Source organism: Pristis pectinata, chromosome 34, assembly GCF_009764475.1.
Source record: "Pristis pectinata isolate sPriPec2 chromosome 34, sPriPec2.1.pri, whole genome shotgun sequence".
Classification (NCBI taxonomy): domain Eukaryota; kingdom Metazoa; phylum Chordata; class Chondrichthyes; order Rhinopristiformes; family Pristidae; genus Pristis; species Pristis pectinata.
In genome coordinates, this window is record NC_067438.1 from 16,479,794 (window position 1) to 16,500,541 (window position 20,748).

The window sequence follows — 20,748 nt, forward strand, 5'->3', positions numbered from 1 at the left end:
GTCAAAGACTTTTTCCCAGGGCTGAAATGGTGGCCACAAGAGGACATAGGTTTAAGGTGGTGGGGAGTAAATATAGAGGAGATGTCAGGGGTAAGTTTTTTTAACTCAGGGAGTGGTGAGTGTGTGGAATGGGCTGCCGGCAACGGTGGTGGAGACGGATACAATAGGGTCTTTTAAGAGACTGTTGGATAGGTACATGGAGCTGAGAACAATAGAGGGCTATGGGTAAGCCTAGTCATTTCTAAGGTAGGGACATGTTCAGCACAGCTTTGTGGGCCAAAGGGCTTGAATTGTGCTGTTGGTTTTCCATGTTTCTATGTTTGTTTTCCTAATCCTAATTTCACTCCTACACTTTCTGTGGTCTTCTCAGTTTTCTGCTGCATTGGGCTCTCTGTGTCTCACATTCACTCCCCTTTTTACCTTTTCCTACCTTCTGTTCAGGGTGTTATCCAGCAGACTCTACATTTGGCAACCCCACCCTCTACCTCTGTGGGAACACATTTACCCAGATCCCCCTCAGCCTCCTGAATACCTCTCATTACTCCAGCACTGATTCAGCTACTTATAGTCCTTGTTTGCTAAATCCCTCAGACCAGTAAAACAAGATCTTACCTTCGAAGACATGTTCTCTCTCCCAGTCTGAAAACAGAAATAACAGACAACACTGAAGACATCTCTCTTGGATTTAATCTACAATTAATTTCACAATTAAGAGCTTTAAATACATTAAAGAAGCATCATTACTGGCAAACTGGATGGGAACAGGTGCAATAACTTTCCCAGACGGGGCTCCCCACAGGCTCAGTCTCCACCATTTCCATCCATGCAGTTTAACAGGCAGAAAATTGTGCCCAAATTTACTCATCAGTCCACCCCACAGGCAAAGCTCAGATGTGTGGGCACTGAAGGTGAGAAAGTGGATCGGCCCTGAGACCCACTGACAGCAAATGCTTTTCTTGTATGAAAATATGGAAAAATTGAGAAGCAAATGTGCTCTGTCCTTTAATTCTTTGGACATCCTGTTGTGGATCTCTGGCAAAAGAAGCTTTGCCCTCTGATGAGCCAGGAGCCTGGGCTTTGCAGGAGATGCCTGAGTCATTGCTGTGTCCAATATCATCGTACCTGGGAGTGGACGGGTCACACTGTGAATTCCCTCAGTGCAGGGAAAGTTTGCCAATCTGAGAAATGCTCAGAGCACAAACTGTGGAATTGCCACCAACTATTGCTACCCCATCGTGGAGACTGTTCCTGCCGGCTTCAAGCAGAATGTTTAGTTTTAAATGCTTGTGGCAGATACATAGACCCAAGAGCATAAGAAACAGAAGCAAGAGTTGGCCATTCAGCCCTTTGTACCTGCTCTGTCACATGATGGGATCGTGGCTCATCTTTTACCTCAGCCCCATCTTCCTGCACTAACGCCTGCCACCTGATTCCTTCATCAGGAAAGGCCAGATGTTTGCTCCTTATCCTGCTGGGATGGTTGTAACTCCCATCTTGCCTTGAGCTCATTAGAGAGAGACAGGGTAGAAACAGGGCAGCATGCAGGCAGACACACAGACACACACACACACGTAACATTTGTGTACACACAGTTCCTCACGCTTATCCAGAGATCAGGATAGAGACTAATCCTATCATCATCTTCTTTCACTGGACAATGCAGGAACAACCGGACTACGGGGCAGTAACACAGCTGCAATGTGTGCTCATTGGTAGAGGTCGGGAGAAGTGGGGACACCTACCTGACTGAATACAGGGTCTCCATTGTCCTGAAAAGAAACAGAAAAGGTAAACAATGAATTAAAATAAAATCACTGCACCCTTCTTTGGAAACAAAAGCCAAATTTGCTTTAAAGATACATTTATGAATGCGACAAATATATTAAACACATCCCTGGGTCTGATCTCTCACCCACATCAACATTGTGAATCTTTATGTAAACACCTCCGAGTTTTGCTGCATCAACAGTCACAGATAATTGTGTGGTGGTCATCAGATGGTTCCATGAAGTTGGTTTCTACAGCCCTCCACTCTGCTCAATGACACAGATACCACAAAAGTGGGGAAGTCCCTGGGGAGAGAGTTATCCGAGGGTTTCAGGTGGGTAGAAGGTGAATGGGGCAGAGTGGACATCAGTGTCCTGAACTCCCTCCACGATTGACCCTACTGCACACAATACTGTCAGATCCAAGCATTCCCCAATGCTACCAACCTCTGCTCCCAAACCTCTGAAATCTTCTCAGTCACCCTGGATAACATTCTTTAGCAGTGTTAGTTGAGGGACGGACACTGAGGAAGACACACCTGCCCTCTGCCAAGCAGAAGAATGTTCCAGACTTCTGAATATGTGCACTGCAGTGAGGAGGTTGGGAATGGGCTGGAGGTCCCATGTGCACCTGAACTCTTGCTGTGCCCCTGGACTCATCACTGGGTCCTGTAGCGTGCAAGTTGTAGAGACAGGGGGTCCAAGAGACTCCGTACCTGACCCCTCAGCTTTACACCAGCCACGGTGGAGGCCGCTGACATTCAAGGTTAAGTAAATTTTTGCTAACTTTTTATTTCAATGTGTATTTTTTTCAAGTTTATTGTCATGAGCTCAGGGTATAAATGCCATGGAAATTAGCTTTTGCAGCAGCAGCTCAGCACGTTACAGACATGAGAAACATAAATTAACAAACTTAAATTAACATAAATTATACATAATTTACACGACAAAATAAACAACGACGTGAGTGCAAGTTGAGGGAAATATAGTCCAAGGTATAATTAGGGTTTTGCAGTTCGGTCCAAGACCTGATGGCAGTGGGGAAGAAGCTGTTGTTGAACCGTGAGGTGAGGGTCTTCAGGCTCCTGTCCCTCCTGCCTGATGGCAGCATCGAGAAGAGGGGACAGCTCAGATGCTGGGGGTCCCTGATGATGGATGTCGCCTTCCTGAGACGCCACCTCCTGTAGATGCCCTCGATGGTGGGGACAGCTGTACCCGTGATGGAACTGGCTGAGTCCACAACACGCCGTAGTCTCTTGCATTCCTGTGCATTGGAGTTTCCATACCAGGCCGTGTACGTGCATCTCAGCCTGGTACGGCCCTGTGTATTTTTAATCAGTTAATAGGAGTTTCATGTGTTATTAAAGGTATCAGGTAAAAAATAATTTTGATTCTGATGAAGTTATTTTCATAATTCTTTTCACATGGCTCTGAAAAGGCCTTTGACAACACGTTGTCAGACAGTCATCAGGGCGTTCTGTGGGTGGGGCCTGTTCCACCACCTATGACGGAGTTGCCATCCATGCCCTCGGGATGCTGAGCAGTGGCACTGATGGGACCTTCAGGAACTGTGTGGCTGCATAAAACTGGTGCCGCCACAGAGTGAGTCCATCCGTGAGGTGTGGGCTGGGATCAGCAACGTCTGGGCCATTAACATTAACTACCTAAGTCAGTGGTGAGATGAATCATTGGAGCAGAAATACAAATCCAATTCTGGGAAGCTGCTGCCATGTTCCCTGAGGTCGGGCTGAAGGACCCACAGATTTCTGGCCGTCCACCTGTTGCTCTGAGCTCCGTGTGGCAGCACAAGGGCTTGGAAAATTCCACTCAGTGCACTTCAGTCACACAACAGAGATTATTCCAGTGTCCTGGTCGCACCCACAATATACAGGGGGTCAGTTTTTTAACCTCTGGTTTAGAGAAGAGATATCTCATCATGAGATTTAAATAACTGATCTCAACAGATTAAAAACACTGATGTCATTAAATAAATTTGTAACTGATCTAAAACCAGCGCCTTTTGCAGCTCTCTCTTCTCTACCCTCCCATTGGGTAGAAGGTACAAAAGCCTGAAAGTACACACCACCGGGTTCAAGGACGGCTTCTACCCCGTTGTTATAAGACTATTGAACGGTTCCCTAGTATGATAAGATGGACTCTTGACCTCATGAACTACCTTATTGTGACCTTGCACCTTATTGCCTACCTGCACTGCACTTCCTCTGTAACTGTCACACCTTATTCTGCACTCTGTTATTGTTTTACCCTGTATTACCTCAATGCACTGTTGCAATGAACTGATCTGTATGAACGGTATGCAAGACAGGTTTTTCGCTGTACCTCAGTACATGTGACAATGATAAACCAATTTACCAATTTAATTTGTGAATATTCCAGTGTTGAACACTTACCAAGTTCTACGATGGATTTCCGAAGTTCCAGCTCTGGAAAGACATACCAGTGGTCCATTAGTACAACAATATGAGAATATTTGAGATAATGATAATCAGAATCAAGAAGGAGCAGCTTCAGAGGCTGGAAGTCTGAAGTAAATGCAGAGAAAGGATGGAAACACTCAGAGGCCAGGCAGCTGCACAGAGAGGAACAGAATTCATGGTTCAGCTTGATGATCTCTCATCAGACCTGGAAACAGTCAGTGACAGGGGTGAGGCAGCTGTAGATGCAAACAAGGGAGATAGAACAAGATGGCCGGTGTGTAATAGGTGGAGGGCAGGAGAGGGTAATGATGGGCAATGGGCCAGGGGAAGAAATGCACTGTTCGTCTGGGGAAGGATTAAACGGCAACAGCAAAATCATCACCAACAGTTGCTGTTGGAGAATGTGGACACAGTGGTCATGCTGTGAAATGGTTGAACTCGGTGTTGAATCTGGAAGGCTGTGAGATGCCCAATTAAAAGATGAAGTTCTGTTCCTCAGCCTCTGTTGAGCTCCACTGGAACACTGCAGGAGAGCGAGGGCGGAGAGCTCACACTGGGATGGGGCACAATGAAAATGACAAGTGACCAGAAACTCAGGTTCACACCTGAGAACTGAACAGAGATGTTCAGCGGTGATCACCCACTCCATGCTCGGTCTCCCCACTGTAGAGGAGACCAAATACAGGAAACCAAGTTAAGAGAAGTGCAAGTCAATCAGTGTCCAGTTAAATCTCCTCCTACAGCACCGCCTCATGCAGACACAGGAGATGCAACATCTGCCAGTTTACTTCCTTACTTCCCACCTCCAGGGCCACAAATACTCTTTCCAGGGACAACATTTACTGCTGGAATTTCAGATCCCACAGGGAAATGTGGATTTTGCACCGTTTCTCCAGAGAATGCTCTGGTTTTCCACTGAGGTTACAGCAGAAAACTGGGAGAATCCCTGCCGGACTTCCAGACCTGTACTGTTGTTATAACACACCTTTGATGCATCTGTTTTGTTTCACATTCCAATAAATCACAGCAGAGTTTGCGGCGATGAGAAGACAAGTGGTCAGGACCAGTGGCAGGACCCAGTCAGGAACAGCAGGGAAGAGCTCATCTGTGGAGTAAAGACCAGTGAATGAGACAATGACAGTATCTGCAACACACACCAGGGGAATTCGTTCAGTAAAATTCCATGAGGTGGAAAGCCCACAGCTGCCCCAGCAGCCTCCTGCTGTAACGTCAAGGTGTTCACTGGAAGAGCCAGAAATGGCAGCTCCGGGGTTTGTTCATGGCCTGTTGTAAATGGAGGCTTTGAGCACTTCATCACTGCCACTAATGTTTAGTATTGTAACTGCCTCTGGAAGGGCAGGAATTCCAACCCTGGGCACTTGCACAACCAAATTCATATTTAATCTCACTCCTGAACTTGTGTTTTGGGGCTGGTGGAAGCAACACCCCAAACTTTCCAAAGACGTGACCATGAGGGTGCCCCAACATGATCTGAGCCAGACAAGGTCACTCACATTGTTGGCCCTGCCTTTGGTGGGGTTGGCGGCAGTGCCCTGGACCGGGTGCAACATGACACGTACATGGGGCACCTCACTCTCTCAGGGTCAACACTTGTTGACTACATATGATTTATTCCACGTTCAACACAACATCCAAGGTGGTGCAGAGGCAGAAATGGACAGAAACAAATGCTAAACATGGGGAAAACACAAAGAAAATCAAACTGGGGAAAGGAAGATCCAATGAGAATGCAGAGCTTTGAGGTAATAATATTAGTAAAGAAGAAACACAGGATAAAAGAATGGGAATAAAAGCCACCGCCCCTCTCACCCACAGTCTCCATACCTGGATTCTAAAACAGACGGCTGCAGAGAGAGTGGACGGGTTCTGGATTCTGGAGTGATTCAGTGGGCTGTGAGGTAACAAATCCAACACTGACATTTAAAACAGCAGGGAGGTAGAAAATGGGGAACTGTGGACTGATCGGCTCAACATCAGTCATTGGGAATATTCTAGAATGCTTTATGAAGGAAGGGACCAGAGGCGACAAAGGATATCACAGGCCTGGAAGTTCTATTGAGCAGTCAACAATGCGGTGTGATGCCCAGTCACATTTTATCAAGGTCGCCCTCACTAGAGGCAATGGGGAAGGGAAATCTGTTCCAGATCCTCCATGCTCAGGAGACACAGAGACCTGCGCAGGAGTGCTAACAGCATGCAATGGGTGTGGAGGCACGGCCATACTGTTCAGAAGCAGGTCTTAACTGAAGGGTTGACAAGTTAATTGAAGAGAACCTGACCATAACTCATCCTCCGCTGGGGAATCAGGTGGATCTACCTGTTGGTTGATCCCTCATTCACTCACACTCCCAGCCTCTCGCTGCCAACTTCTTTGGGTTCCCAATCATCCACCCAACCAACCACCAGCACCCCACTCCCAGACCATCCCAAGTGCCCGTCTGCCTGTTCCTAACCACTGCCCTCGTCACCCATCCATTCATCCAGCACCACCATCTCTGGCCTCCACAACCTGTCTGCTCAAACCCACCCCCAGTCACTGGGTGACAGTAGTCCTGGGCTGGTATCCAGAGACCTGAGTTCAAATCCCACCACAGCAACAGTGGAATACAAATTCAGTTAATACTTTGGAATTTGGAATGATAACGTCTTAGGATTGATGACCACAATAACTGCTGGATTGTTGTTCATAAATGCCCTCCAGAAAAGGAAATCTCCCATCCTTACCCAGCTTGTCCTGTACATGAGCCCATGAGGTTGATTCCTTGATGCCCCCTGAAATAACTTGGCCATTATGCTCAGAGAAGGAATAAAACTGGGCAGAACAACAGGGGTTGATCTGGGCGCCAAGTTCAGACACTGCAAAGTCACTCAGTCCAGGTTTTCTTGCAAAGTCCTCCTCACAAACTTCTGGGGACTGATGTCCAAAATGGGAGAGCCACAGCCTGACCTGGTCGTACTCACAGACAATGTACCAGACTCCTCCGTCACAGTCTCTGGGTCTGTCTTGTCTCACTGGCAGTACCAGAGGTGGGAGCACTGGAGGCAGAAAGGGCCAGGAAACAAGGTGGTCAATGGAAACAGGCTCAACCATCAGCTCCACCAATGTCAGAGGACCCTGACCTGAGTTTCAACAACTGACTACTGATCAACGCAGTCTCAAGTTCAAAGCATGACTAAATGCTTCCCTGAAACCTTTGCTCACCCTGATTGAGGCCTGTAACATGGCAGAAGAAAAACCAGTTAACATCTACACAGACTCCCGATATGCTTTTGGTGTTGTTCACGATTTTGGAAGTCTATGGAGGCAAAGAGGATTCCTTAAGGCTTAGGAGCCCCAATTAAAAATGGCCAGTTGGTACAAGAATTGATGGATGTTATACAATTGCCGACAGAAGTGGTTGTATTGAAATGTAAAAGCCACTCCAAAATGGACACAGTTGAAAGCCGCGGAAACTTATTGGCGAATGAGGCAGCAGGAAGGGCAGCACAGGAAGGAATGAAAGGAATAAATGAAATTAAACTGATAACTAAAGTCATGAGAACAAACCTGAACTCTCTATCACACACAAACATACAGGATATTCGAGAAGTGCGAGCTCAGTGCTCTACAAAGAAAAGTGAACCTGGATGGAGAACGGTGGGAAATTGAACAACGATGGACCATGGAGATACGGCACTAGTCACAGACTGGTAGCCCCAACCGTGTTGCTCCCTCGTCTGGCACAGCAGATACACTCCCTGGGACACAGTGGAGTGGAAAAGATGAACAGTAGATTCTCCCAGTGGCGGCGGAATCCAAAGTTCAGGTCACAAGCCCCCACAAACGTTGGAAAGATGCACGACGTGCCAGGAGACAAACCCGGAAGCAGCTGAAAAGCCACCACAATTAAGAGCTCCGGCCCCACCTGGACCATTTTTGCACCTACAAGTGGATTACATTACATTACCAGACTGCCAAGGATACTCAGATGTCCAGGTAATAGTGGACAAGTTCTCAAGATGGGCGGAGGCTGTTCCAGCAAGGAAAGTCACTGCCACACATCCAGCAACAACTCTGATCAAGGACTACATCCCGGGATGGGGATTGCCAAGGGACACACTTCATTCATAGGAAGGGGGATGAGGTCCTGAAAAGTGAGTTTAGCGAGCTAGGCACAAGGCTGAAGAACAGGACCTCAAGGGTAGCAATTTCAGGATTGCTGCCAGTGCCATGCAATAGTGAAGGCAGGAGTAGGAGGAGATGGCAGATGAATGCGTGGCTGCGAAGTTGGTGCAGGAGGGAGGGTTTTAGATTTTTGGATCATTGGGATCTCTTCTGGGGAAGTTGGGACCTGTACAGAAAGCATGGGTTACACCTGAACCCGAGGGGGGGCCAATATCCTTGCAGGCAGGTTTGCTAGGGTGGTTCGGGAGGTTTTAAACTAGTTTGCAAGGGAGATGGGAACTGGAGGAGTAGGTCAGAGGAAGAAGGGGATGGGGAAAAGTCAGATCTGACAGGTAGAGAGGCTTTGAGAAAGGAGAAGCAGAATACAGGCTATAAAAGTAGAAAGGTGGATGGGCTAAAGTGCATTTACTTAAATGCAAGAAGCATCAGGAATAAGGGAGAGGAACTGAGAGCTTGGATAAATACATGGGACTATGATATTCTGGCCCTTGCAGAGACTTGGCTGTCACCAGGGCAGGAATGGATATTGAATATTCCTGGATTTCAGTGTTTTAGAAGGGATAGGGAGGGGGGGAAGAAGAGGAGGGAGGGGCGGCGATACTGGTCAGGGATACTATTGCAGCTGCAGAGAGGGTGGATAATGTAGAAGGATCCTCTCTAGAGTCAGTATGGGTGGAAGTTAGGAACAAGGAAGGAGCAGTTACTCTACTGGGAATATTCTATAGGCCCCCAGGTAGCAGCAGGGATATTGAGGAGCAGATTGGGAGGCAGATTTTGGAAAGATGTGAAAATAACAGGGTTGTTATCACGGGAGACTTCAACTTCCCAAATATTGATTGGCACCTGCTTAGTGCCAAAGTTTAGATGGGGCAGAGTTTGTTAAGTGTGTCCAGGACAGATTCCTGTCACAGTATGTTGACAGGCTGACTGGAAGGAATGCCATTTTAGATCTAGTTTTAGGTAATGAACCGGGTCAGGTGGGAGATCTATCAGTGGATGAGCATTTGGGGGACAGTGACCACTGCTCCATAACATTTAGAATTGTCATGGACAGGGATAGAAGCAAAGAGGACAGGAAGATATTTAATTGGGGAAAGGTGAATTATGAGGCTATGAGTGAGAACTTGGGAGTGTAAATTGGGGAGACATTTTTGAAGGGAAATGTACTATGGAGATGTGGTCGATGTTCAGGGATCTCTTGCAGGATGTTGGGGATAGATTTGTCCCAGTGAGGCAGAGAAGGAATGGCAGGGTGAAGGAACCGTGGGTGACGAGAGGTGGAATGACTAGTTAGGAAGAAGAAGGCAGCATACATAAGGTGTAAGCAGCAAGGATCAGACAGGGCCTGTGAGGAATATAGAGTAGCAAGGAGGGAACTTAAGAAGGGGCTGAAGAGAGTGAGAAGGGGACATGAAAAGGCTTTGGTGAGTAGGTTTAAGGAGAATCCCAAGGCTTTTTACTCGTACGTGAAGAGCAGAAGGATGGCGAGAGTAAAGGTATGTCCGATTAAAGACAAAGGTGGGAAGCTGTGGAAGTGGGTGAGGTTCTCAATGAATACTTCTCTTCAGTATTCACCAAGGAGAGCGGTCTTGATGACGCTGAGGACAGTGTAGGTGAGGGTAATGTTCTTGAGTATGTAGATATCAAGAGAGAGGATGTGTTGGAGTTGTTAGAAAATATTAGGACAGATAAGTCCCCGGGGCCTGACGGAATATTCCCCAGGCTGCTCCGCGAGGCGAGGGAGGAGATTGCTGAACCGTTGGCCAGGATCTTTGAGTCCTCGTTGTCCACGGGGATGGTACCAGAGGACTGGAGGGTGGCGAATGTTGTCCCCTTATTCAAAAAAGGTAGTAGGGATAGTCCAGGGAATTATAGACCAGTGAGCCTTACGTCTGTGGTGGGTAAGCTGTTGGAAAGGATTCTAAGAGATAGGATCTATGAGCATTCAGAGAATCATGGACTGATTAGGGACAGTCAGCATGGCTTTGTGAAGGGAAAATCTTGCCTCACTAGCCTGATAGAGTTCTTTGAGGAGGTGACAAGGAAGATTGATGAGGGTAGTGCGGTGGATGTAGTCTACATGGATTTTAGTAAGGCGTTTGACAAGGTTCCACATGGTAGGCTTCTTCAGAAGGTCAGAGGGCATAGGATCCAGGGAGGCTTGGCTGTGTGGATTCAGGATTGATTTGCCTGTAGAAAGCAGAGGGTTGTGGTGGAGGGAGTGCATTCGGATTGGAGGGCTGTGACTAGTGGTGTCCCACAGGGATCGGTTCTGCGACCTCTACTTTTTGTGATATTTATTAATGACTTCGATGAGGGGGTGGAAGGCTGGGTTAGCAAGTTTGCAGATGACACAAAGATCGGTGGTGCTGTGGACAGTGTGGAGGGCTGTCGAATCTTACAGAGGGATATTGATAGGATGTAGAGCTGGGCTGACAAGTGGCAGATGGAGTTCAATCCAGAGAAGTGTGAGGTGGTACACTTTGGAAGGACAAACTCCAAGGTGGAGTACAAGGTAAATGGCAGGATTCTGGGCAGTGTGGAGAAGCAGAGGGATCTGAGGGTTCATATCCACAGCTCACTGAAAGTTGCCACACAGGTGGATAGGGTAGTTAAGAAAGCTTATGGGGTGTTAGCATTCATAAGTCGTGGGATCGAGTTTAAGAGCTGTGAAGTAATGATGCAGCTCTACAAAACTCTGGTTAGACCACACTTAGTAATGTGTCCAGTTCTGGTCACCTCATTATAGGAAGGATGTGGAGGTGTTGGAGAGGGTGCAGAGGAGATTTACCAGGATGCTGCTTGGTTTGGAGAGTATGGATTATGAGGAGAGACTAAAGGAGCTAGGGCTACTCTCACTGGAGAGAAGGAGGATGAGGGGAGACATGATAGAGGTGTACAAAATATTAAGAGGAATAGATAGAGTGAACAGCCAGCGCCTCTTTCCCAGGGCACCAATGCTCAATACAAGAGGTCATGGCTTTAAGGTAATGGGTGGGAGGTTGAAGGGAGACGTCGGGGGAGGTTTTTCACCCAGAGAGTGGCTGGTGCATGGAATGCGCTGCCTGGGGTGGTGGTGGAGGCTGATACGTTGGGCAAGTTCAAGAGATAGTTAGATAAGCATATGGAGGAATTTAAGATAGAGGGATATGTGGGAGGAAGGGGTTAGATAGTCTTAGGAGTGGATTAAAGGTCGGCACAACATGGTGGGCCGAAGGGCCTGTGTTGTGCTGTATTGATCTATGGTTCTATTGTGAGCATTGAATGCCGTACAATAAACTGTAAAAAATGCAAGTGAATCACGGATTCATCTGGAGTGACAGTTTGCTGCCTGGATGGTGGGAAGGGAAGAACTAAGATGGCAGCTGCTGCAGCTCCTGCTGTGGGAGGGCGAGGTGTTGATGGACTCGGAAGAGTGAACCAGGGGGTCACAGATGGAACAGTCTCTCCAGAATGCTGACAGGAGAGAGGAGGGGAATGTGCTCTGCCAGTGGCATCATGTTGAATTTGCCAGTAATTGCAGATGGTGATTGGTTGAATCTTAGTCACTTTGGAATTGGAATATTATTGTCACTTGTACCGAGGTACAGTGAAAAACTTGTCTTGCAAACCGTTCATACAGATCAATTCATTACACAGTGCATTGAGTAGCACTAGGTAAAACAATACAGAATGCAGAACAAAGCATAATAGCTACTGAGAAAGTGCAGTGCAGGCAGATAATAAGGTGCAAGATGATAACGAGGTAGATTGTGAGGGCAAGAGTCCATTCTATCATACTAGGGAACCGTTCAATAGTCTTATAACAGCGGGAGAGAAGCTGCCCTTGATCCTGGTGCTATGAGCTTTCAGGCTTGCAACCACAATTTTGTAATCATGATGAGCATTTACTGCTATTTGTGCTTTGTCTACCTTGCTTCAAATACTGTGTGCACTCAAAGAGCCTTCAGTTAGAGTCAGAGTCAAAAAAGACAAAGTTGGAAGTAAACTCTGTCTGCACATTATGTCCCCACAACTATTTAGACCAGAGCCTTATCTACAGCCCCAGCTATTCGATAGGATAGAACACTGGTCCCAGATTGATTCAAGTGAAGCCTAACCCAGTGGAACAGCCAGTGCCCCATGAATTGAAACTGATTTCTCCAACACTGATAATTCAGCACTGTACCAACTTACACAAGGCTCAGGTAGTAATCAAGCCACTGTTATGGTTCTGCTTTTTAAATTGGACTATAGCTGCTCCTTCAGCAGCACCTTTACCTTAGTGTCAATAATTCCCACACAGGCCAATAAACTGCTGGCCATGTATGCCAACATTTTGGGGAGTGCAAGTTTTGTCCATTTAGATGGAATAAATTTTCAGGAGTGTATCAGAGGGTTTGAAAGTATTTGTGTTGACATCCAACCTGGGTGGACAAGTTGCAGATTCAATTGGCCTTTAACGCAGTTGCAGATTTAAAAGATACTTAAACAACAAGATTGGCACAAACTGTAAACTTTGTTTAAGTATAAGGGACAATTTTCTGACAGACGCAAGATATTGACAAAACCATCACCGGGATAAACAAGTGAACTGCTCAGTGAGCATTCGGGGGACAGTTCAGCTTACAGTAGAATTTAAATCACCTTTCCCTTCACTGATCAAACAATCATTTACAAACCTGATATCTTAATATTTGCCTCATATTGTATTCTCAACTGTCTGTTCCGGACAAGACACTTGAACCCGTTTGCAGACTGCCTTGTTACTCCAACGCTGCTCTCGACATTTATAAGACCTGAGTCTTCGTGGGATCTTGTTTCTGCTTGTTCTAAAACACGTTCATCCTCACCGAACCACAGGATCTCTGGCTCAGGGTACCATCCACTGGATTTACACACAAGCTGGATTCCATCTCCATGATATCCCTTCATCTGAATCCGGGGTTCACTCCCCAAACCTGCAATCATCAACGACACATGGAGAAATTACACCTGTTGGGAAGAACAACTTGAGCTCACACAGCACTTTCTTGTTTAAAGTTGTAAATCCTCACACCACCACCATTGTTTAATTTCTAATCCTTCCTAGTTCAGATGAAAGGTCATCAACCTGAAACTATTAACTGTTTCTCTCCCCACAGATGCTGCTTAACCTGCTGAGTGTTTCCTGTTTTGATTTCACATTTTCAGCATCTGCAGTTTTTTGCTTTTCAACACTTCCTGCAGCCGGTGGGAGACATTTAAATGTTTTTTATGATAGCTATTTTTCGCTATCTTAGATTTGTTATCTTGGATCACAGATTTGTTATGACATGAATTTAGTGGGAATGTGACCAACATGTTTTTCAACGTGTCCAAAGGTCAATCAATAAAGATCAAATAAAGAACAGACAGAGCAGTGAGGGGAGGAGGTGACAACGACCCCAACAAAAACAGGGCAGATCTGATCTCAGCCTCAATTCCCCTTTTCTCCCCGATCCTCAGAACCATTGATCTCCCCACGGTCCAACAATCTATCTGTCGGTACCATCCTTGAACACACTTAGTGACCCAACATCCACACTGCTCCAGGGCAGAGAATTCCAAAGATTCACAACCTACTGAGTGAAGAAATTCTTCCTCACGAACAGAAAAACACGATAAAATACTGGAAATCTGAAATACTAAGAAAATGCTGGAAATAATCAGGTCAGGAGTTATCCGTGGAGAGAGGAACAGAGTTAACATTTCAAGTCTACGTCACTTGCTCAGCGGTCATCATCCTGAGCCACTGTTTCTCTGTTCACATATTCCCCCTGTTCTGCTGGGTATTTGACAAGAACACAAGAAAATAGGAGCAGGAGAAGGCCACTCAGTCCCTCAGGCCTGCACTTCCATTCAATATGATCACGGCTGATCTATGCTGGTCTCAACTCCTCCTCTGTGCCAGTTCCCCATAACCCTCAATTCCTCGATTTTTCAAATGATCTGTCTCCAGATTTCTGATGATCTGTCCTCCACTATCCTCAGCAGCAAAGACTTCCAGCAATTCACCACCCTCTGAGAGAAGAAATTTCTAAATTAACGGCCCTTTATTTTGTAACTAAGTCTCCTTGTTCATGACTCTACCACAAGTGAAAACATCCCAAAATTCTACCCTGCTAAGCCCCCTTAGTATCTTTTACATTTAAATAAGGTCACCCCTCTTTTTTCTCAACTCCAAAGAACATAAACCTGAGCTGTCTCTCATCTACTGATAGGACAACCCTCTCATCCCAGGAATTAGCCTGATGATTCTCCTTTGGACTATCTCCAATGCTACCATTTGCTGTTTTGGGAGCAAATTATTCCCAGTGTGGTCTCACCGACACTTACTATTACTACGTAGCACTTAACCATTTTTGTCTTAAATTCCTTCTCATTTCAGTCCTAAATGGGTGATTCCTTATCCTGAGATAAGGTGTTGAGTTCCAGATCCTACCACCACACACTCTGGGCATCCATCTTATCAAGTGCCCTTGGAATCTTGTTTCAAAAGACCACTGCTCATTATTCTCATTTCCAGGAACTATCAGCCCAACCTGATCAATCTGTCCTCAGAAGACGACCCTTCATCTCAGCAATCAACCAAGTCAACACCTGTTGTGCTGCCTCCAGGCTGAGTCCATCTTTCCTCAAGGAAAGAGACCGAGACTGTACACTGTGCTCCAGGTGAAGTCTCACCAACATCCTTGACAATTGTAATGAGGCTTTCCTGCGTTCATACTCCATTCACCTGAATCGGAAACACTGGGACAGATATAGTGGAACACTAATTAAACACCTTGACATAGCGGCTCTCATTTACTCAAGTTACTTCTGAATTTAAAAGATGCAATAGCATGTTCTTAGTTGTGTAATTATCAATCAATATTGTAGATTGAACACTCTAAAGCTTCTGTCCTTTTGAATTTTCACCTTTAACCAGTCAGTGCTGAAAATGTATTCCCCATGACATTTACTGCTGTAAAACAGTTACTGTGACTGGGCTAATGTGATGATCCTGAGGAATTCGCTGCCTCACCCCTGGGTGTAGGAGGGGTGTAAAACTCAGGAAGTATTTTGAATCCTACACCAGCTGCTGAAGAATTCTATCTTTAAACCATTTGCAGTGATTGATTGAGACAGAATCATATTCCCTTAAAGTCATTCACGTCAAAGTAAATATTTACTCACCTAGAACTTGCAATTCAACTGTAGAATGTTTAGAATCAGTTCTGTCTTCAACTGAACATGTGTATCGCCCTTCATCAAACTTTCTTACATTCTTTATTCTGAGGGAAATGTTTCCTTTGGTCATTTCATCTTTAAACAGTTCCGTCCTTGCTCTGTAGTCCTGGTGTTGAGTGAATGGGTCATCTTGTCCATGTCTGTACACATGGACTGGTGAGTTGAGACCTGATTTCAGCCACAGCACCACCATGTTTCTGGCAGAGATCGGTGGGAGAAGCTCACATTCCAATACAACATCTTCACCCGCAACAGCTACATAAGACTTTTCAGGTATAAGTACGATGAATTCCCCTGGTAACCAATAAAACAAATAGAATTGATTATTCAAGGAACTTACAAGAAAACATAGACAAAGAAATGACTTTGATGTACAGTTCAATTTACAATTCATCCAGGATTGTGAATACAAACAAAAAGAAACTCAAAGCTTTAAGATTTTCATTTTATCCCATCAAATTGAAATGGGTAAATTTGTGGTTGGTTTTAACAGACATTTATAGGTCGATTTTCCATGGATGGTAAATATAGAGTTTTCTAGTTACTAGGTCTCCCTCCGTGTGCCCACTGTCCACTACCACCTCACACCCTCAACTATCATTCCAGCTCCTGGAACCTTCAAAATGGTTGGGCGTTACTTTCCTTAACGGTATCCAACACGGTCACTGGGGTGGAAAATAACAACACACCCACCCCTCCACTGAGCACGAGGGTGTGGGATGATTTGGGGCTGAGGGAGGGGGATAATGTGGGTGGAACTGTGTTGAGTGTTGAAATTTCCATGAAAACTACAACCAGGGTGAAGCCGGAAGGAGAACCCCAAATCACAAATGACAACATTTACACCAGGAAAGTTTACTTTGTTCTGAGTGCTTGAAGGCCAGTGATCAAGGGATGAAACCAGGAAGCCGGCATTGTCACAGGTTGTTCACTTTCTTTCCATATATATGAATTGCAAAACATTGAGGTTCCAGCAACTTAATACATTCACTGATTTGCCTTTATCCACAGCACATTTTATTTCTTCAAAGAGCTCAAATTTAATATTTAAACTTTATTTATACAGCACGGTAACAGGCCCTTCTGGCCCAATGAGTCTGCACCGCCCATTTAAACCCACGTTAGTTTATCCGTACATCTTTAGAATGTGGGAGGAAACCGGAGCACCTGGAGGAAACCCACACAGACATGGGGAGAACATACAAACTCCTTACAGACAGTGACGGAAATTGAACCCCGATCGCTGGCACTGTAATAGTGTCATGTTAACCGCTATGCTACCATGCTGCCCCCTGGTCAAATTGGTCAAATATGATTTCCCTGTCACTGAACCTTGCTGATTTTGCCCGATTACCTTGAAGTTTTCCAAATGTGATTGAATAACATCTTTAAAAAAGCTTCTAACGTTCTCCCTCTGACACACGTTAAACTAACTGGCCTATGGTTTCTGACTTTCGGTCTGCCTCCCTTTTTAAATAAAGGAGGTACATTTGCTAGTTTCCAATCAAATGAAACCATTCCTGAATCTCGGGAACTTAGGGAAATTAAAACTGATGCATCAGCTCTCTCCCCAGCCACTTCTTTTCAGACCCGAGCACGCAGTGGGAACTTGTCATCCCACAACTCCAACAATTTCCTCGCACCACTTCCCTGGTGACTGTAATTTTCCTGAGTTTCTTCCTCCCTTCTAATTCCCAATTTATTTCTGGGACGTTACTTGTACCTTCGATAGAGAAGACTGATGCAGAATACTGTTCTAATTCACTTGCCATGGCCTTGTTTTCCATTATTAATTCCACTTTCCACTCTGTTTGTGATATACATCAATAACGTGGATGTGAGTCAGGAGGCATGATGAGTAAGCTTGAAGATTACAGAAAAATTTGTGGGGGTGTAGTTAGCAAGGATTATCATCTTCGGGGACAGTGTGGGGTTGATCAGGTAGAAAGTTGGTCAGAGAAATGGCAGATGGAGTTTAATCCTGACGGTTGTGAAGTGATGCATTTCGGAAGGTCAAATACAGAGTAAATGGTCGGGCTCTTGGGAATGTTGATGAACAGAGGGACCTTGAGCTACATCCATCGATCCCTGAAAGTGGCATCACAGGTGGGTAAGGTGGTGAAAAGGACAAATGGGATTCTTGCCTTCATCAGCCATGGCACAGAATATAAAACAGGGACATCATATTACAACTTTATAAAATATTGCTCAGGCCACACCTGGAATCTTGTGCACAGTTCTGGTCTCTTTAGTGCAAAGGAAGGATGTGATTGCACCGGAGATGGTGCAGAGGGGAATTCACCAACATGTTCCCTAGGTTGGAGCATTTCAGTTCTTGGGCGAGACTGGGTCAGATGGGTTTGTTTCCCTTAGTGTGGAGGAGGTTGAGAGGTCACCTGATAGAGATATACAGAATTACAAGGGGGATTGATAGGGTATATCACAAGAATTTAGATAATAATCCGCCTTTTGATTTTTCTTCTGAAGTGCATGACCTCACACTTCCCCAAATTAAGCTCTATTTGCTAGATTTTCACCCAATCACTCAATCTAAATCCTGTTGTAAAATCACAACATCCTCATCACAACATGCCCGACCACCGGTTTTTGTATCATTGACAAACTTGGAAAACTTACATTTTGTTCCCTTCCCCAGGTCATTAACGTAAACAGTAAAAAAAAGATGAGTGACAAGAACCAATCCCTAGAGTACTCCACTGGTTACATCTTTCTAGTAGAAAAGAACCCATTAATTCCAGCTCTCTATGACAGCTGGTTTTCAATCCATTCTCACACACTTCCTCCAATACCTTGGGCTGTGAACACCAAAGCCTCTGATGTGACACCTCACCAAATGTCGTTTGGAAATCTAAATACACTACGTCCAAAGCCTTGCTAAGGTCCATGCAGAGAATGTCTACCGCCCTGCCATCATCAATCCTCTCAGCAAATTCAGGAGACATGATTGCCCACCCCAAAGCCATGCTGACCATCCCTGATCAGTCCTTGCCTTTCCAAATGCAGATAAATCCCATCTTTCAGAATCCTCTCCAGTAACTTTCTCACCACTGATGTTAGGCTCACTGGCCTGTAGTTCATTGGCTTGCACTTGCAGCCCTTCTGAAATAACGGCACATTAGCTGCCACATTCTGTTGCCACTTCTGACAAAACCCTTGGGTGCAGGCCATCAAGTCCCCGTGATTTGTCTGCCTTTCACCCTATGAGTTTCTCCAATATTTTATCCCTTCTTATTGCAAATTTTCCAGGTTTCTTCGTGTTATTTGTAATTAGCCTATTTATTACCTGTGGGATATTTGCAGTTTTCTCCACGGTGAAGATTGATCCAAATATTGATTTAATATATCTTCTATTTCTGTTTCCTGTTATTAATTCACCAAGCTCATTCTCTAGAGGTTTCAGACCTACTTTAGGCACCTTCTTCTGGGAGTCCAAGTGCAGGATTAACAAAAGGTTCATGCAGCAACTATGCACAGCAGGTGATCAGGAATGCTACAGAAGATTATTGCCTATTGTGATGGGATTTGAGCACAAAAGTAGGGAGGTTTGAGAGGTTTCTGGCCTACTCCGGCTTCTGTTTCTGTGGTAACAAGTTTGTCAGGAAAGCTGAGAGATGCCGAGGGGTTGGATCTCACAGTCCAAAACTGTGTGCGCTCCCTAATTCAATGGCAAGAAAAAAAAGTCACTCCCGGTAAGGTGAGCAGCCTTATTCCAAGTTGTGTGAAGTCCACCATTCCCTCCAGTTCTGGGGCGCTGAGAGCGGGAGGATCCCACACATGTGCAGCACCATCCAGTGGTAGCACTGCTCAGCGGGCAGCCAGTGAACCCGCTGATCAGGCCGGTTCCACCGTGAAGTCAGCGGCCCCAGGCTGTACAGTCTGGCACTGGGGACCTGTCTCACAGGTCGGTCCTCTCAGTAACGTGCTCACTCACTGTGGCGGCTCACGTTTGGGCCCCAGCCTCAGCCCCACCCCCAGACCAGCCCCACCCGTTCCCACCAACCGAGATCCAGGCCGACCCTCACTCGACTCCCCATTAATCTCCTGGCTGAGACTCACCCAGACATCCCCATGAACCCAAGGTCACCCTCAGCTCCACCCAAACCAGCTCCAGCCAGACCCTTTCCAACTCACAGCAACTACTGACGTTCTCTCCATCCATCAATCCCGAAGGTTCAGCTCACACTGACTGATGCCTCATTGCTCCCCACACCAGCCCCTCTCCCCTTTACCCACCCTCCTCCTACCCCCAGGACCAGACCTGCAACCCGGACCTTGACCTACCCGTTTCTTGGGACATGCTCCCCAATGGCAGAGTGCACTGAGGAAAAGTTTTGAACACATGAGGTGTGACTCTTGGGTGCACAGAGCCCAAAATGTGCAGATTTTACAGTGAAGGCACCTGAACAAGATGTTTCTGACCCGCTGCTCACTGCCTGTTTAACGTTCCCTTACAGACACCAAATTATTTATAAGCCATGAATTTGGTGCAGAGCCTTGTGGTGACCAGGCCTCAAAAGTGTGATCAGCTGCAAACCAAAGTGTCTTTTAATTTAATTATTTGCAGGATTTGCCCATCAGCTCTTTATGTAGCGATGAGTTGCTGCCAATGAATTGCCATGTAACTTCTGGTGAAGACCTCCTACTGTTGGGGAGGGTGTTCCCAGATTTAGACCCACTGATGGGGAAGGGATTCCTACACAGGGAATGCCTGATCCACAAATTTCATTGATGGTAATAGAACAAAACCCAGCAAGGAATCTGGGAATCTTCAGAAATCTGGGATCATTGGATTTTTATTGGTTTCCCCATGGGTTACATGAAGGTCACAGCAGAAGTTACTGTGGGAGTCGGATGGAACACAAGAAAATTCAGCACTCTCGTACATTTTGATATACTGATACGAATAAAAGCCAGTAATTTTACCAAATAAGGGGTATGTTAGCAAACAGAATTCTTCTAATTGCAAAATCCAACCTGCATGGAAATTGGAATGGGATATTCACTCATTATAATGAAGTGCTGTGGACAAGTGCATAACAGAAACTGTTTTTAATAAACTGTGAATCTTCTAACTCCATGCATCACCTCCATGAGATAAAAAAATATA

The 20,748-nt window shown here is 45.7% G+C and overlaps 2 protein-coding genes across 2 annotated transcripts in view; both read right to left on the minus strand.

The window, feature by feature from the left end:
• LOC127585983 (butyrophilin subfamily 3 member A3-like) overlaps positions 1-8,139 on the minus strand; it is a 511,579-nt gene extending 503,440 nt beyond the window's left edge. Inside the window, exons 1-6 of the mRNA XM_052043741.1 lie at positions 8,085-8,139; positions 6,950-7,261; positions 5,190-5,348; positions 4,178-4,210; positions 1,743-1,769; positions 613-639 (exon numbers count right to left, since the gene is read on the minus strand). Coding sequence (XP_051899701.1) covers positions 613-639; positions 1,743-1,769; positions 4,178-4,210; positions 5,190-5,348; positions 6,950-7,261; positions 8,085-8,139 — 613 coding nt within the window. The remainder of the gene's footprint in view (positions 1-612; positions 640-1,742; positions 1,770-4,177; positions 4,211-5,189; positions 5,349-6,949; positions 7,262-8,084) is intronic.
• Positions 8,140-13,043: 4,904 nt separating this feature from the next.
• On the minus strand, positions 13,044-15,901 carry LOC127585984 (butyrophilin-like protein 2). Its single transcript, XM_052043742.1, has 2 exons — positions 15,567-15,901; positions 13,044-13,330 (listed from the first exon to the last, which is right to left on the minus strand). Exons 1-2 carry the CDS (start codon positions 15,811-15,813, stop codon positions 13,044-13,046), a joined length of 534 nt encoding a protein of 177 aa, XP_051899702.1. The 5' UTR covers positions 15,814-15,901.
• Between the last annotated feature and the right edge of the window lie 4,847 nt (positions 15,902-20,748).

What these genes read in the sequence shown, in the direction of transcription:
- LOC127585984 (XM_052043742.1), bottom strand. Translation starts at nt 15,813, where the DNA reads ATGGTGGTGCTGTGGCTGAAATCAGGTCTCAACTCACCAGTCCATGTG. An exon ending in AGTTGAATTGCAAGTTCTAG is followed by an intron (nt 13,331 to 15,566) that starts GTGAGTAAATAT and finishes TGATGATTGCAG; the next exon opens with GTTTGGGGAGTGAACCCCGG.